Below are 18,116 nucleotides of genomic sequence, written 5' to 3'. Positions count from 1 at the left end.
ATTCATGTCTCTTCGGATCCCCGCTTCGGTTCCAGAAGCTTGGCTCTTCGGCTGAATGATCATGTCTCTTCAAATGTCGCGTCTATTCTAGAAGCTTGGCCCTTCTGGTTGTTTTGTTTGTGAGTTGGGACTCTTCGGCTGTTTGTTGGAAATAGATTTTTATCAAAGCAGGGTAGGGGGGCTGATGTGGCACATGTGGTGAAGTGACAAAAAAAGGCATGTGTGGGGGCATGTGTGATGAGGTGGATAGGTTGCATGTTAAGAGAAATAGGATAGTGGAGATGAACTATTTAGGTATTATAAATTTGGTGATTCATATTTGGTGTGTGTTGCTACAACGCATACCCTCCCCATGCGTACGTCCTCGCTATGCGCCGGCCCATAATGGATTTATTTTCTTCTATTTTTGTCTGCTTTTTCTTTTTGTCTTTATTTTTCTTTTTCTTCTTCCTTTATTTTCCTTCTTCCTTTTTTATTTCTTATTTTATGAAAGATTTTCTAATTTTCTGAACATATTTTAATCTGAAACTCATGAATAATTTTTGAATTTACAGACTTACTTTTTCAAGTTTGTGAACATTTTTTGAATTCATAAATATTTTAAAATTCGCAAACATTTTAAAATTCATGAACATTTTTTGAATTCTCTAACATTTTTTGAATTTGAGAACATGTTTAGAATTCATGAATATTTTTTACGAACTCATGAACATTTCTTTGAAAGTCATGAACATTTTTGAAACTCACGAATAGTTTTTGAAAACTTGTATATTTTTTGGGCTCACAAATATTTTTTAAATACATGATTTTTTTGAATCCATGAATATGTTCGAATTCATGATTTGTTTTTTCAAATTCACAAACAATCTTTGAATACATGAAACTTATTTTATCAAAATTTGCAATTTATTTTGAAATTTGGAATTTTTTTTGAAACGTTGAATTATCTTAAAGAATAAGAAAACAAATCCAGAAAATCAGAAGGCAAAAAGAAAAAAAGAAAATAAAATAATGGGGCGTCTCGCACAGCACATGGGGCGGCTAAGATGCGCCCTTTCGGGTAGCGGGGACTGCGCGCCAGCCATAGTGCTGTGCACCAAATAGGAGCGCCCATAAATATTGCAGTCATTTGTCTGAAAAAAAAAAGTCATTTATCTAAAAAAATGTACTTATGGGATCCAGCCCTATTACAACATGGGTGCTACCGTGCATGATCTGCTTGTTAGAGTTATAATATAGGTCATGTACCCCTTTGTATTTATCCCGTTGTATAAGGGGTTTCCTGCATATGTTCCACACCTGTACATGTATATATATCGGCCTATGGCCTCATGGGAATACAAGTTGCTTATTCCTAACATGGTATTAGAGCTTTAGGTCTCTTTTTTCGCACGCGCAACTCGTGCTTCGATCCACTCCCGCCGCCGCCGCGTTCTCTCTTCGCGCCGGTGCTGCGTCCCCTCCCGCCAGGCGCCTCTCCTCCCGATCGTGTCCTCTTCTCCTCGATCGAAGCAGGGAGGCCCCCGATCGGCGCTGCTCTCGTCCAAGGCCTGCTCCCGATCGGCGCTGCTCTCGTCCAAGGCCTGCTCCCGTCCAACGATCCAGCCGGCCTCGATCGATCTCCTGCGCTCTAGCCGGTCCCGATCGGCGCTGCTCCCGTCCAAGGCCAGCTCCCGTCCAAGATCCAGCCGGCCTGCTTCTGCGCTCAGCTGGCCCTGCTTGACGCCGCTCCCAGCCGGCCTGCTCCTGCCTAGCCGGCCCCGATCGAGCTCCCCTGCCGCCCGTGCCTGATCCCGCTCCCCGCTGCCGTACTCATCCGGCTTCTGCTGCTTTCGGATCTTTGCAAAAAAAATGTCTGCTGCATCGGGCTATGTTGCTGTCCCTCGCTGTCCGGTGATCTTCGATGGTACCAACTACACCGAGTTCGCTGGCTTCATGCGCATTCACATGCGCGGCATTCGTCTCTGGGGTGTTCTTTCTGGCGAGGTCTGCTGTCCGCCACGTCCGGTCCCTCCGGTGGCCCCTACTCCGCCGACTCCACTGGTTCTTCCTACGGATGCTACTCAGGCCGCCAAGGATGCGGCTAAGCTTGCTGATGAGACTGCTGATCGTGCTTATGATGAGCGGGTTTTGGCTTATGAGGAGGCTCTTCAGACGTATCATGGTGCTTTGTCTGTTTACACCCAGTGGCTTGATGATGATGCTCGTGCTGCAGCTGTTCTCACTGCTAGTGTTCTGCCTCAGTTTGCTTCTGAGTTTCTGGGTCTTCCTACTGTCTTTCAGATGTGGACCTATCTTCGTCAGCGCTATGAGCCCTCTGGTGATGCCTTATACCTTTCTGTGGTTCGTCAGGAGCATGCTCTTCAGCAGGGTGACTCTACTGTTGATGACTTTTATGCACAGAGTTCTGCTATCTGGCGCCAGCATGATTCTCTCCGCAGTGCTGGTTGTCGCACTTGCCCCTGCTGCCAGGCTGTCCAGGCCAACTTGGAGTTTCATTGCGTCTACGAGTTCCTGTCTCGGCTCCGTAAGGAGTTTGAGCCCCGGCGTGCTCAGTTGTTTGCTCGTGGCCGCATTTCTCTTATGGAGGCGCTTTCAGAGATTCGTGCTGAGGAGACTCGCTTACGTGGTGCTGGTTTGCTGGAGGTTCCCTCTGTGCTCGCTACTCGGACTTCTTCCACTCCACCAGCTGCACCGCCCCATTCTCGCTCGAGTGCTCCGCCGCTCTTGCCCACTCCTTCTGGAGGCTCAGGTCGCCCCCGTTCACATTGTGACTACTGCAACACTGATGGTCATATTGAGTCCCAGTGCTACACAAAGCGGAAACACCTGCACAAGACGCGCTCATCCTCCTCAGGGACTTCGTCATCTCCCTCGACAGCTTCAGCCATTGCTTTGACTGAGCAGGATATTCTGAGACTTAAGCGTCTGCTCGCGGCCTCAGGTTCTTCCTCGACGGGTACTGCTGGTTCTGTGACTGATGCTTCTCGCACTGAGCACCCGCCCTCTACACAGTCAGGTACATCCCCATGGGTTCTGGACTCTGGAGCTTCTTTTCATATGTCTTCTCATTCTTCCGCTTTGTCCTCTCTTCGATCGCTGGATTCTCCTGTTCATGTTTTCACTGCTGATGGTACTCCACTTTCTGTTGCTAGTCGAGGCCATCTTTCCACTCCTTATTCTGTTCCTGATGTTGCTCATGTTCCTCGACTTACCATGAATCTGTTTTCTGCCGGTCAACTTACTGATTCTGGTTGTCGTGTCATCCTTGATATTGACTCTTGTTCTGTCCAGGATCGTCGCACGCACACTCTGGTTGGGGCTGGCCCTCGCCGCCGTGATTCTCAGGGTCTTTGGGAGTTGGACTGGCTTCATGTTCCTTCCGCTGCCACCACCATCGCCAGTCCCTCCGCTGCTGTCGCCTCTGTTACTGGTTCCTTCAAGCAGTGGCATCATCGACTTGGTCATCTCTGTGGTTCTCGGTTATCGTCTTTAGTTCGTCGAGGTCTTCTGGGGTCTGTCTCAGGAGATGTCTCTTTAGAGTGTCAGGGTTGTCGTCTTGGCAAGCAGATTCAGTTACCATATTCACATAGTGAGTCAGTGTCTAAGCGTCCTTTTGATTTAGTCCATTCTGATGTATGGGGTCCGGCTCCTTTCGCTTCGAAAGGTGGTCATAAATACTATATTATTTTCATCGATGATTTTTCTCGTTACACATGGCTTTATTTCATGACTTCTCGTAGTGAGGTGTTGTCTATTTATAAGCGTTTTGCTGCCATGGTTCATACTCAGTTCTCTTCACCCATTCGTGTTTTTCGTGCTGACTCCGCTGGCGAGTATATCTCTAAGATGTTGCGTGGTGTCCTTGCTGAGCAGGGTACTCTTGCCCAGTTCTCTTGTCCTGGTGCTCATGCTCAGAATGGCGTGTCTGGGCGCAAGCATCGTCACCTTCTTGAGACGGCTCGTGCGATGATGATCGCCGCCTCTCTTCCGCCTCATTTTTGGGCTGAGGCTATCTCCACTTCCGCCTATCTCATCAACCTTCAGCCGTCCGTTGCTTTGCAGGGTGGTGCTCCTTTTGAGCGTCTTTTTGATCGTTCTCCCGATTATTCGATGCTTCGCTTGTTTGGTTGTGTTTGCTATGTTCTTCTTGCCCCTCGCGAACGCACCAAACTGACCGCTCAGTCTGTTGAGTGTGTCTTCTTAGGCTACAGTGATGAACATAAGGGCTATCGTTGTTGGGATCCTATCGGTCGTCGGATGCGTATATCTCGAGATGTGACTTTTGATGAGTCTCGTCCTTTCTACCCACGCCCATCTTCATCGATTTTTTCCGTGGAGGATATCTCTTTCCTCACTTTTCCTGACTCACCTATCACCCCCGTCGCGCCTGTGCCTATCCGTTCCACTCCCTCTGTTTCTCCACCCCTCGTCGATTTGCAGCCACCATCTTCCCCGGTCTCCTCACCTAGCATGTCACCGGATTCTACACCTTCATCTCCGGTGACTTCTTCGTCACCACCCCCCGATTCTACCTTGGCGATTCCTCCTTCCATTGTTCCATCTTTTCCTCAGCATTACACTCGTCGTTCACGACCTGTGGATGCCTCATTGGATGAGTCGTCCTCTTCCTCTCAGCCTACTTATGGCTTGCGTTCTCGTCCTCGTCCGCCTGTTGATCGCTTTGGATTTCCCTCCGCTGGTGCTGCTGTTCTTGAGCCGACTTCTTATCGTCAGGCTGTTGTTCATCCTGAATGGCAGTTTGCGATGGCAGAGGAGATTGCTGCTCTTGAACGCACTGGTACCTGGGATCTTGTTTCTCCTCCTCCCGGAGTCCGTCCCATCACTTGTAAGTGGGTTTGCAAGGTTAAGACTCGCTCCGATGGTTCTCTTGAGCGTCACAAAGCTCGTCTCGTGGCTCGTGGTTTTCAGCAGGAGCATGGTCGTGATTATGACGAGACTTTTGCTCCTGTGGCCCATATGACCACTATTCGTACACTTCTTGTCGTTGCCTCTGCACGCCACTGGTCTATATCTCAGCTTGATGTTAAGAATGCCTTTCTTAATGGTGAGCTGCGTGAGGAGGTGTACATGCAGCCACCACCTGGGTATTCTGTTCCTGATGGCATGGTGTGTCGTCTTCGTCGCTCTCTCTATGGCCTTAAGCAAGCCCCTCGCGCCTGGTTTGAGCGTTTTGCCTCTGTGGTCACTACTGCTGGTTTTTCAGCAAGTGCTCATGATCCAGCATTGTTTATTCACCTTTCTCCTCGTGGCCGGACTCTTCTTCTTCTCTATGTTGATGATATGGTCATCACTGGGGATGACCCTGAGTATATTGCCTTTGTAAAGGCCCGTCTTAGTGAGCAGTTTCTTATGTCTGATCTTGGACCTCTTCGCTACTTTCTTGGGATTGAAGTCTCTTCTACCTCTGATGGCTTTTTTATATCTCAGGAAAAGTATATCCAGGATCTTCTTGCTCGTGCTGCTCTTACTGACGAGCGCATTGTTGAGACTCCTATGGAGCTCAATGTTCACCTCCGTGCTACTGATGGTGATCCTCTCCCTGATCCGACGCGTTATCGTCATCTCGTTGGCAGTCTTGTCTATCTAGCTGTCACTCGTCCGGACATCTCTTATCCGGTTCATATTCTGAGTCAGTTTGTCTCTGCTCCCACATCGGTTCACTATGGTCATCTCCTTCGTGTTCTCCGATATCTTCGGGGCACGATCTCTCACCGTCTATTCTTTCCTAGCTCCAGTTCTTTACAGCTTCAGACCTATGCGGATGCTACGTGGGCTAGTGATCCTTCTGATCGCCGTTCACTTTCTGCTTACTGTGTTTTTCTTGGCGGTTCTCTCATTGCCTGGAAGACGAAGAAACAGATTGCAGTTTCCCGTTCGAGTGCTGAGGCTGAGTTGCGAGCCATGGCTCTTTTGACGGCAGAGGTGACTTGGTTACGGTGGTTACTTCAGGATTTTGGTGTTTCTGTCACTACACCGACTCTGCTCTTATCTGACAGTACAGGTGCTATTAGCATTGCGCGCGATCCTGTGAAGCATGAGCTCACCAAGCATATTGGTGTTGATGCTTTCTATGTGCGCGCTGCTGTGCAGCATCAGGTTATTGCTCTTCAGTATGTGCCTTCCGAGTTACAGTTGGCGGATTTCCTGACGAAGGCCCAGACTAGAGCACAACATGGCTTTTATCTCTCCAAACTCAGTGTTGTTCCTTCACCATGAGTTTGAGGGGGGTGTTAGAGTTATAATATAGGTCATGTACCCCTTTGTATTTATCCCGTTGTATAAGAGGTTTCCTGCATATGTTCCACACCTGTACATGTATATATATCGGCCTATGGCCTCATAGGAATACAAGTTGCTTATTCCTAACACTGCTCATGCCTGGTCCTGACTTCTCACTTGTTTATAGCATCGTTGCTAACACAATCTCTTGCGCTCGCGAGCCTCGTGATGGTGTGTGACTGCAAACCGATGGTACATGATATACAAAGACGGAACTAAAGGAGCTTATTTGACAGTGATTAGAGATTTTTCACTTTATAGGTCCAACTTTAGTAGTTGCAGTTTTATTTTTAAAAGTAGAACATCGAATGTTGATGCGCATAATCTAGCCAAACACTCCCTTTTGCTTGATCAGGTTCATCACTTGTGGCTCATTTCTCCGCATGACCCAGTACGCATCCCTCTTAATGCTCAAATGAATCAATCAAGTGTTGGCGCCCCTCAACAACAACAAAAAACAGTCCCTCAACAGAAAGAAGTACGAAACAGAGTACAAGGAGGCACTCACTAATACAATCTCCTAAAAAACTACTCCCACGATCTCATAACATAAGACGTTTTTTAGTGTCAAAAAAGTCTTACATTATGGAACGGAAAGAGTACGAAACAGAGCACAAACCACCCTTCTCAAGGACACATGCAACTAAATTATTACAAATCCCATAGAACCAGCAAAAAACAAAAAAGACATCATAGCAACTTGCCAAACGCAACACAAGCTATACCGAGTCCCCTACGTCGGAGGGGGAGATCATCCAGACACCAACAGAAACCAGGCAGCAAACCTTCTTGTACAAGATTTATTCTTTCGGAAGCTTCCTGGTGCCATTATGCGTTAATGACTCAGGGAATAATATACCTCAAACATTTCGAATGGAAAACTTCACGTCCGGTGAGTTGCACCTCCTACCAGGCTACAAGGCATCCAATTCTGTAAGAAAGCATCCAACTGCACCGTGCCATCAATCACTTGCTACAATAATTCAGGACGCCTTTATTCTTTGCTTCATGTAGGATTTGTACTCTGCACACTTGGGAGACCCAAGAAGCGGCCTATAAATACCTTGGTCCATCCATTCCCCAGTTCATCAAGCACACGACAGCTTAAGTTTCTAAGCCTTCCAGTGCCGGAACAGAGCAGCATATAAGAATGGCATCCCTGAAGGCCGTGAAGCCAACCGGACTTGACGGGAAGGCCAAGGAGCCTACCAAGGTTAGTGCCACCAAGGGACCTGCAAAGCTCAGTGCCACGGCGACCAAGCCAGCAGCCGCCAAGGGTGGCATCAAGAAGGCTGAGTCAAAGCCACGGGAGCCTAAGAAGAGGGTACAACCTGCAGCTGATGTTATATTGAGATCCTATAACCTTCACCTTGCATGCTCTTTCCCTGATGATCTGGTGTTTTTTCAAATGACAGCAGGTGAAGAGCACCAAGCCAGCAGCAGCAAAAAACTGACAACGGCAGCAGGAGAAATGGAGCTTGCGTAGCTATCTCCATGGTGCTATGACTTATATATGAATCCCACCTTTCCCTTCCTCTGTCTCCCATGATGTCGATCACGCCTAGACAGGGTGTACGCACAATCCATGTGAGAATATTACAAATAAGACGTGTAGTTCTGCCATCTGCTTCATCTTATCCTGCTTGATGTTTCACTGCACTCTCCCATTTTACGTGCGTTTGTTCGGGTTCGGTTGGCAAATACAATAACATGAACACCAGTCGCACGAGATCCTAAGAAGTAACATCTCCGCCGTGTCATCTGAAAAAAAAGTGAAACCCATTATGCTAACAATAATAAGAGTACATAACAAACGATTATCATGATCCTACACAACCGTAACTGTTACAAAGTCACAAAACCAATCACCGTAAACGATGATGATATCTCAAAAAGGAACACTACATGAATGACCAGCCACACTCACCCAAAAATTAGAAGAACACACACTTGGTAAGTTATAAAAAGAAAAGTCAAAGGTTGGCACTTCCGCAATTACCCTGATGCATTTAGAAACAACAAGAAAACTTCCTAGACCAACTTCTATATTACCTATACAGTGACTTCCTAGTTTTGTGTTCGACACAAATTAGAACATTGCAGTCTGCAGAACACATTATTACAAGCCTTTGTGAGTGATATAAGGTACACCTCATCTACAACTTCGAAAACAAAGGGGGAAATGAACGCATAGTTTCGACTCATGTAGGTTCTTCCACCTGAAATGGATAGCAGGTAAAGAAATGTACAGGTCGACACGCCAGGTAGCGGTGAACCAAAAGCTCACATAGCTCACGAGCTTAATGAACGCTCGGTTACTTGGCTCTTAAGCTTGCAGCTCGCTTCTTAATGAAGAGAGCCAATCACTTATTTCAGCTTGTTAAACTTAACGATGTTAATGAGCGAGCTAACGAGTTTCACGAGCAGCTCGTTAAGCTTGCTAATACAACACAACACACATTCTTATGTTTAGTGGCAACATTTCATGGCATCTCAACCTATCTATTCCATCTAGTTGGCTCAACACAGCCCATAGGAGACGAACCACCTCATGTGGTCACCGTCTTCCTTAAAAAATAAACACATCGTAGCTCAAGCAAAAGGAGGTAATGCATGTTAACAAGTACTCATGAGCAAAAGGAGGTAATGCATGTTAACAAGTACTCATGAGCGCTCACAAGCTTTAGACGAACAGAGCCGATTAGAGTTTTTTGCTCGTTAATCCACCCCTAATGCCAAGAAAGAGGAAAGGGCTCTACGAATGCAACCAAATTCAGACAAATACCTTTCTTATCTAGCAATGTCTTGCTTAGATAACGAGCAGTATATATGTTCAATGGAAACTCGGTGCAACCAAATTTCCAAACCTTTATTGGACTGGGGGGGGGGGGGGGGGGGGGTCTTCTAAGCCAGTTATATTTGATTACTCCCTCCAATCCATTGTACTAAATCAGTGACAATTAATGTGGATCAGAGGGAGTAATATTGTTCTAGTGCGTACAGAACATGGAATTTACTCACTTCAGCTCTAAAGGACCTACCGAACCATGGTTTTTATCCAAACTCACATAATGTTCAGCACACCAACATAATTGATACATTTTGGAACGTTTATTTTTGTAGATTGAATAACTAACTAGAAGCGGAAGCGCGTTTTGCCACACCGTTTGATCATGTAGCGTTCTTTAGGTGTTGGTCATCTATTTTTTCGGAGTTTTTTGTTATTTCTTTGTTGTGTATTTGGTCGTCCATTTTGCATGATCATGATTTAGAGGGTACCGTCTCTTGTTGGTGCTGAGTCAAAAAAAAATTTGCACCAATTACTATCCTTATGAAGACTCCCGATACACATTCATTACCTTAACTGGAGGGCAGTTAGATTAGAGAAGAATTAGACAGATTTTGGGCTTTAATCGATGTCCCTGATTTTGAATATGGGCCTTGCAGAACCCAGGTTTGTTACATGTTGACTTTTGAGCTGTAATGGATTTAAGAATTAAAAATCATAGTGGTAAAACACAAGGCCCACTTTCTAGATCTCTAGAGGCACACAAACAACAAGGCGATTTTGACCTTCGCTCGCTCTCCGCCTCCTCCCAGGACTCCGCCGCGGTCGCCTATCCCACGTCCGACCCCAATGTCCTCCAGTCCGTGCACGCATCTCCCTCCAAGTCCAATCCCCCTTCTTCCCCTGCGGCCGGTGGCGTGATGTTGGAAATTTGAGATTGTTGCGTTAGTTACCTGACCTGTATGCCTTAGCGTTGAAGGGAGGAGGGTTTTTGATATGTGCAAGGAAATTTGAGATTGTTACGTTAGTTAACTGACTTGGGAGACAGCGACACTGCGTCATTGTCCGACAACACCTTCCTACTGCCCTGCCCTTGCCTGGAGGTGTTCCAGGGGCGCCAGGATGTCCGACGGCTGGCAGGTGACATGAAGCCCAACCAAGCAACCATGAGAAGAACTACCCTTACCTCAAGTGAATGAACTCAAAGAAATCCCATAACAGAAGACTTGGCACAGGATAACAAAATATTGGCACGGCCATAATACATTCTTATAGTTTAATGAGAACCGTAACAATTATTTACTATGCAGAAAGAATTCTAGTAGATAAGGAGTTTAAGGCAAAAGATAAAGGCGGGAACAGAAAATACCTATTAGAAGGGACTAATCCAACGGGCTAACTGCAATTGCCACTCAAAAACCAGGCGCCTTGGAGTTGGCGCAGAAGCTGTATTTCGGCGAGTTGCATCATCGGCGTAAATAATAGAGAAGACATCTTCAACCAAAGGATCCCTTCCACCCCTAAGAGGATCCTGTGAAAAGATTTAAATAAAAAAGTTAGAACAAAACTCAAGAGTAACAAATTAATAACTATCAGAGCTCATAGTTAGGCAAGATGTTTTAATTACACAATTGTAATAGTTACAGTTCGGAGGGCTAATTAAGCAAATACTTATGAAAGTAAGATTTTATCAAAGACCTGATAAGGTCTCACTCTTAGTAACTAATGGTAGAGATCATGAGTTATGATAATATAACGGGTAGAGGTACACATTTGGTACAAGGTTTCTTGAACCTAATCCCCAAAGATACTGGTTTCCTGTAAATGCTTTGACAGTACCAGGCAGCAAAGTATCAACTTTAACATTTTGTTTAGGAACTGATCCGAAGCCAAATGTTGTATGGTGCTGAGTGTTGACCGACTAAAAGGTGACATGTTCAACAGTTAGGGGTGGCGGAGATGCGCATGTTGAGATGGATGTGTGGCCACACAAGAAAGGACCGAGTCATGTGTATGATCCAACATCGATTTAGTTGGGGTAGCACCGATTGAAGAGAAGCTTGTCCAACATCGTCTGAGATGTTTGGGCATATTCAGCGCAGGCCTCCAAAAGCTCCAGTGCATAGCGGACAGCTAAAATGTGCTGATAATGTCAAGAGAGGTCGGGGTAGACCAAACTAGACATGGGAAGAGTCCGTAAAGAGAGATCTGAAGGACTGGAGTATCACCAAAGAACTAGCCATGGACAGGAGTGCGTGGAAGCTTGCTATTCATGTGCCAGAACCATGAGGTGGTCGCGAGATGTTATGGGTTTCACCTCTAGCCTACCCCAACTTGTTTGGGACTAAAGGCTTTGTTGTTGTTGTTTGTTGCTGTAACTGATCCGAAGCCAGTAGCTCTTTGTATAAAGCATCAGAGATACATCAATTTACAAAATATACATTAATAACTCCAAATAATGTTCCCCATAAAATAATTAGTTAATATATTTATTATAATTGATAATATTGAGCAAAAAATAACAGCCGTGGCCTAATTCAGATAAAATCAGCAATTCATTGGCTATGGCAAGATATATTATAGCTCCCACGTTAACCTCACAATAAAATCCTTGAATCACAATAGCAGTACAAGAAAACCATTCAGAAAATCAAGGTGGAGATGTTTAGGGTATGTTTGGTTTGTGACGAAAACCATACCAATTGTTTGGTCTCAACCAGAACTTTGGTCCTTGTTTCGAATTTGGATGGTTGCCAAAAAACCTTCAAGCCCATGTCCCTTCTCCGACTCGAGTTCATTCTTATTGGCAATTTGGCCCGATGATAGGCAAGCAAAATCTTGACCAAAACTGCTTTGGCTCAACCATGCACACCCTAAGACTTTAGTTGATTTAAGTTGAATGATATAGCAACTACTACTTTCTTCCTACTTCCTCCCTCCGATCAGTTTTGAACTAATCCCAGTTCAAAACTGCGACACTTATTATGGATCGGAGGTAGCACATAATTGGTGTAAGATTCAGTGTCGCAGTAACCTAGTGTGAACTAAGGAAAGGCCCACATAACCCCATTTTCTATCTTCAGAATTTGTTCATACAAAGATCTAAAATATTTGAAATAGCACCTTGAGGAGGTAGTCTTTCCAGAAATCCACTAATTTTATTTAGTTAAGTAAAACAGAAAGACAATTTGCGAATTTAGTCCTTTCTGTTTGAGTAAATAGGCATATGAATCAAGTTGTATTTTACAGATATAACTACTCTGATACTATGACACACAAAAAATCATCATCAACGTATACATTTTTCACCTGTATAAATATATCTGTATGTGTTTTCCCTTCGTACAATAATAATTTGGCCTGGGCACCAACTTGTTGAAGGACGTCTACAAAAGTTTGACTGCACATAAAAAGAAGCAGAGTAACTTGTATCGTGAAATTGGGTAACATTATGTTGGTTAAACAAGGGAGCAATCAACTAAATATCAATCCAAACAACATACTATAGATCGACCTTGTAGGCTTGCACTAGAGCAGCAAAATATAGATGAGTAGAAAGTCAAAAGGAATTCTCAAACGTAGTACTATTGTTACAGGTGAAATAGTTGACACTCAAAGCTGCAGTGTAAAAAAAGGAGACAATATTCACGTTCTAGTTAGTCAATCCCCAAACTTGCTACTGTTTTGACAAATATACTATTATCTCTAGTGTACCAAAGAGTGTTGTATGAAAAGTTCTGCTATTTTTCCTATCGAAGGGAAGTGTGAATATATCTTTCAACTTTCCAAACTTTATGTACAGTTTTGGTTAATCTATTTCATCTTCAACAACATCCTATTCAGAAAAAACTTAGAACATCTTAGAATAGTGAACGGAGGGAGTACTTAGATCAGAAGAACAGAAAATGCCTAAACTAAGATGCCAAGGGAAGTTTGTTTTAGTAAATTGAAATGCAGATGGACTTGCATAGTAAAAGGATTTCCTTTTACCACAACATCAAGAAAATTTGGAGGGAAGGTGGGTATTGTTTGCCCTTCATCTTGCTAAATAAACATCTGCAGAAGGCATAAACAAACCTGGCAGATGATGGTATTGAATAATCATCTGTTCCATGCATAAGGAATATATGAGGCAGTAGAGCTATGGTCCGGGCACTTGACTCCTTGACAACAATTTCAGGAGAATAACGTGACAATGATTCTTCTCCATCCATTATACTGAAACAGTAATTGTGTTTGGTGTTTGTATCAATTTATTATATTAAATAAATGGACCAAAGCATAGTCATATTACTACCTGAGAAATATTGAACGGTTCAGACCACGCTGATGGAAATGGTCAACCAAATTATGGATGTTGTATCTGCAAAAACATTACTGTTACTTACTGAACCATGTCGAGTGTTCATCAGTATACATCCTCAGGAAGGAAACATAAAATATTGGAGACCAAGTTTTGTTTTTAATCCACTGAAAAAGAAATATCATAATATATATTTGTACGATAACGTTGAAGTAGAAATATATCAAACTGCACATGACATTTGAACATGATTGTATCCCCTTTGTGGATTAGAAGCAACTTTAGTGCACTGATAGTTGACTGAAATCAGGCTGCAGGAGGTTGAGATAATAAATAATAATGTGTATAATGCATCATAGATAACCATAAATGATTGTGTGTATCAAACTGGAACTAGGAGAAGCAGTTTGGTAGCGGCATCATTCCAAAAATTTGGACCAAACTATCATTGTGATTACTAGCACAGAGGAGAAGTTGGATAAATTATAAGCGAATTGAGCTAGTTCCAATTTGGATTTGCCAGCTACTTGTTTCATGGGTCTTCTAAAACACAAATTACACATTCTTGGTGACAAACACGAGCCATGCAAATACAAAGACAACAATTGGTTCGGTTCTCCTTTTTTAAGACTAGCTCTCATATTGATACGTTCAAATTAGTTCAAATCCAGAACATACAAAATATGATCACTACAATTACTCTTTGAATACACAAAAGGGCAACCTAATGTGTACCCAGTATCTGACCAAATATGCCGAAGTCAATATCTTCCAGAGCAATCACGCAATATTCTGTGAACAATATGAAATCTAACCTTTGGTTATGGGTTTTAAGGAGAATTAGAGAACCCCTAAAATGTTATCACAGCTTACAGGAGCTCTGATGCTTGTACTATCTTCAGTTTCACTAGTGGTTAAAAATAGTCATGCCACAAAAGACTAACCAGCAAGGAACCTAAGATCTCACCCTCCAGATAAACCAAAGTATGCTTTGATTTGTGTAACACTCCAAGAAATGGGCTGCCCGCTAGACTCTTTTACTGCTTGCTCCATTAGGGCACATGCTGAAATATGTGCTCCTGCTGACTGACCCATCAAGTAGATCCTACAGGTTTATCATAAAACCAACAGGTTATACAGAGTTATGATAACTGAATTGTCGTGCATATATAACAAAACATTACTCTGGTGGAAAGGTATCAGTAAACAGAATGATGTAAATATATGCCATCAACATAATGCAAAATGACATGAAAATATTTATAAGACTTAAGCTAGCACAAGGCCTTTTAAGTAAAGTTCTAAGAAGTGTCCAGTGACACATATAAAAAGAGGTCAAGTTTCCTGAGTTATTCATCAATAATTTGTGGCTATCTAGTTGACAATCGCAGGTTAACCAAATCGTGCATCTTCTGAAGAAAATGCCATGAATTGGCACGTAAACTTAGGCTAAGGGGGAAAAACTGCTCTTTGTGACCCTTCAATAGTCACTTTTGTACACAAAAAATGGCTATCTTACTTATTAGGATCACCTCCATAACTAGCAATGTTGTTACACACAAATGAGATCCCCTGAGAAGCATCGCTAACCATGTCACCTATTCTTCCTTGCGGAAAATTTCTGAAAATAAATGTGTGAACAGTGTGTCAAGCAAATAAAAAGTGAAACAATTACTTCATATTATTTTATTAATAAAATAAAATGGAGTGATTTCAATGAAAATCAAGCAGCACCTGTAATCAATGCAAGCAACTATGATTCCTCTCTCAGCCAACCGCCTGCCAAGAAGGGCACCCCATGCCTTGTAACTGAAAATTCCGAGCAATGTGGTCAACAAATGAAGTCGCCGCAAAGGATTAACGTAATGTGTAGTTGCAAAAACATCAACACTCACCCAATAATCCAGGCCCCACCAGTTACAAAGGCCACCACAGGACAGGGTCTTCTATTATCTTTGGGTATATACAAATCCAACCTGTACAATGCAATTGTCATAAAACTGAAAAAACCATAGGAAGGGCTTCTGGGGCATTGGGGTGGGGATGGTTGATGTTACCTGTTTCTCGGTTGTTCTCCGTAAACTATACTTCTATGAACCTGGCTTGAAAAGAAATAGTAATATCCAACTGCAATAGAGAAAGCCTGTTTTCAGAATGCCATAGGATATCGATGATACGATATTATTATTAAATGAGCCAATAATCCAGGGGTCCATTCAAGAAGCAGAAGACCACATGAACATCAGAAATAACAAAGAATATCCATCCACATGCTCTTTGATGTGCATAATAAAAACTGATACTGCAATCCCTGAAATGGTAACCTGTTTGCAATATACCTTGCAAAAAACCTGGCATAAGTAGAATAGCATAGACTGCGAGGGCAACAAGCTGCCTCATCCAGCGGTAACCTAACCTGAATAATACTAAAATTAGAACGGGAATAGAAAAAAAAAATCAACAGTGATTTTATTCATCGATGCATTCTGACAAAAAGGGTGAAGATTATCAGTGAATCTTAAACTACAAAGGGAGTTTTGAACTACAGTGAGTGTTTGAATTTGTATGGCCTCCCCATGCCATACTGCAAAATACAATGCCTAAACATATTCCCCGCAGCAGCATCAAGGGGATACAAACACAATGAGCACACAACCTGCCTTTGCGCGACTAGGATGCGCACAACCAACTACTCTAGTGAATACATGACAGGCTTATTTATGTTTCAGCAGAGCAACTTGCCCTCGATGTATCTCTTGTAAACGATTATGGCGGAAATAGCTGTACTGTTGTAGCAAAGATGCCAAACACGATTTTAAGGCAGATAAAAGCGATCGCCCCTCTTGTTCCGTCTTTTACAAGGAAAAAAAGGACCAAGATCACCAAATCAAGATGGATACAAAGTTTTTTAATTTGTTTCTGAACAAATGGTTTGTTATGCAAAGACAAAGCCCGCACGACAGGGAAACAGTTATGTGGTCCCCGAAGCTTAATTCTAGTCCGTGTCCCTCACGCAATTACGTGATCAAACAACCTTGTGGAGTTGGCTTCTCCATAGGGATTGATATGAAGCTGCCTTGCAACTCAGCCATCTGAACGACCTCCGGACATAAGGAAGTTTCCAAGTAGAACTGAAATTTTGGGTCGCTACAGGAGCATCAAAACCATCACCACTACCGTGCGTGTTGCATCATAGCGATCGCCCTCGAGTTGGAGCACCTCATGGCGTTGGAGACAGTGGAGTAGCCAGCGAGGAATTTCGGTGATTACCCGAGGTACTGGAGCAGGGTGAAGGTGAGGCGCGTGACGAGGTAGGTCTCGGAGGCGGCATGGCCGACGTCGTCGCGGAAGGACGACTGCCTCCTGGGGCCGGCCGAGCCCGGGGGCCTCGGGGACGCGGACTGCACGGGCGACGAGCGGCGGCGGCCGGCGGAGTCGCTCCGCGGGAGGAGCGCGTCCGCCTCGCGCGCGTCGTCCCCGGAGGCGGGAGGCTGCATTGCCATTGCGTGGCGAAGGCTCGGGAAGGTCCGCCGGGCGGTTGGGAGTGGGAGATTCGAGTTGGTGCGGAAGAATGGAGCGGGGAGGAGGGGAGCGCCTAAATAGGAGGAGGAGGAGGCGGGCGGGGAGCGCGAGTGCGTGGCGTGGAGGGACGCGTGGGGGAGGCGGGGCGAGCGCAGCAACATGCCGCAAATCCTCGTTTGCCTCCTTGCTTCGCCATCCTTCCGGCGCGGGCGGACTTTTGCGGGCTGGCAACTGGGAACCGTGCGAGGCTTTCGGGAGTAAATTGCATAGAAGTATCATAATTGGGGCATTGGAAGCAGATTGGTATCAAGATTGGTAATTTTTACGTGTCAGTATCAACTTTGGGGCGAGGCGTTGCAAAAGAGGCTAAAATAGCTGTTTATACGTATTGACACGGAAACTGACCGGTTGGGCCCGCCTGTCGGGTGCTGACATGGCATGTTTTTTGCAAAAAAACTCCCTGGAATCTCCTCTCTCTCCCCCGAACGCTCTCCCCCTCCTCTGTCTCGATCTCTCTCACACACCCGAACGCGGCCGTCGCCACCGCCGACGATCACCGTGGCCACCGTCCAACCTACCCCTCTCCATACCATCCAACGGCTCAGCCGCGACGCCCTCTTCCTCATCGCCAAGCCACGTGACGCCGGGAGCCCCGTGCCGTCGTCCTCGCCTTCGGCTTCTTCCGCGGGATCCGACGACAACCGCCGACGATTCGACGCCGTCCGACCTCCCCCGAGCTCGCCGTCTGCTCCCACCGACTCGCCGTGAGCCCCTGCCTCCTCTCCCCTTGCTCCCGTGCTCCTTTTCTCGCCATGGCCACCGTTCCGCCGGCGACCGATTCGCGCCGCCGCCTGAGCTCCTCGCCGCCATGGCCAGAGGCCGTGTTCGTCGCTCCTAGGCACGTAGACGTGCTCCAGACCTCGCCAGGAACCCAACCCGCACCCCAACTCGCTCTCTCGAGCGCTGCAGCCGCATCCCCGCACCCGGCCGAACTCCGGCCGCCGCTCCGCCCGTCGCCGCCGCCGCGACACTGCACCCCGGCACCCCCCGCTACCTCCTTTAGATGCGCCGCACCGCCAGCTCGCCATAGCCGCAAACCACGCGCGAAACGGTGCTTGTTAGCGCCATCCCGAGCAACTCCGGCGTGCCACCGCCGTGCCTTTGGTCGCCGGCGTCAACTGCTGACGTGGCGTCGGGTGT

At 45.4% G+C, this 18,116-nt stretch overlaps 1 protein-coding gene across 5 annotated transcripts; it reads right to left on the bottom strand.

Moving 5' to 3' along the window:
• Positions 1–6,824: 6,824 nt before the first annotated feature.
• Positions 6,825–17,157, bottom strand: LOC109740125 (probable isoprenylcysteine alpha-carbonyl methylesterase ICMEL2). Of its 5 annotated transcripts, none has more exons than XR_012204988.1 (13): positions 16,665–17,157; positions 15,734–15,805; positions 15,452–15,521; positions 15,290–15,370; positions 15,129–15,203; positions 14,914–15,015; positions 14,362–14,499; positions 13,389–13,454; positions 13,169–13,309; positions 12,401–12,491; positions 10,461–10,622; positions 10,129–10,224; positions 9,695–9,994 (listed from the first exon to the last, which is right to left on the bottom strand). XR_012204988.1 is itself a non-coding variant. In XM_073510475.1 (12 exons), exons 1-11 carry the CDS (start codon positions 16,723–16,725, stop codon positions 10,464–10,466), a joined length of 1,056 nt encoding a protein of 351 aa, XP_073366576.1. In that variant the 5' UTR covers positions 16,726–17,157; the 3' UTR covers positions 6,825–8,064; positions 10,461–10,463. The 5 variants fall into 5 exon arrangements, 3 of the variants coding, with proteins under 3 accessions (XP_073366576.1, XP_020154746.1, XP_073366577.1); XR_012204987.1 differs by having other exon boundaries at positions 15,734–15,810; positions 16,665–17,110; XM_073510475.1 differs by lacking the exons at positions 9,695–9,994; positions 10,129–10,224 and adding an exon at positions 6,825–8,064.
• Positions 17,158–18,116: the final 959 nt, after the last annotated feature.

Source organism: Aegilops tauschii, chromosome 3, assembly GCF_002575655.3.
Source record: "Aegilops tauschii subsp. strangulata cultivar AL8/78 chromosome 3, Aet v6.0, whole genome shotgun sequence".
Lineage (NCBI taxonomy): Eukaryota > Viridiplantae > Streptophyta > Magnoliopsida > Poales > Poaceae > Aegilops > Aegilops tauschii.
This window is presented reverse-complemented; position numbering and strand designations above follow the sequence as displayed.

What these genes read in the sequence shown, in the direction of transcription:
- LOC109740125 (XM_020299157.4), bottom strand. Translation starts at nt 17,077, where the DNA reads ATGTTGCTGCGCTCGCCCCGCCTCCCCCACGCGTCCCTCCACGCCACG. An exon ending in TATGCCAGGTTTTTTGCAAG is followed by an intron (nt 15,522 to 15,733) that starts GTATATTGCAAA and finishes TCTCTATTGCAG; the next exon opens with TTGGATATTACTATTTCTTT. An exon ending in GTTGCTTGCATTGATTACAG is followed by an intron (nt 15,016 to 15,128) that starts GTGCTGCTTGAT and finishes ATTTATTTTCAG; the next exon opens with AAATTTTCCGCAAGGAAGAA.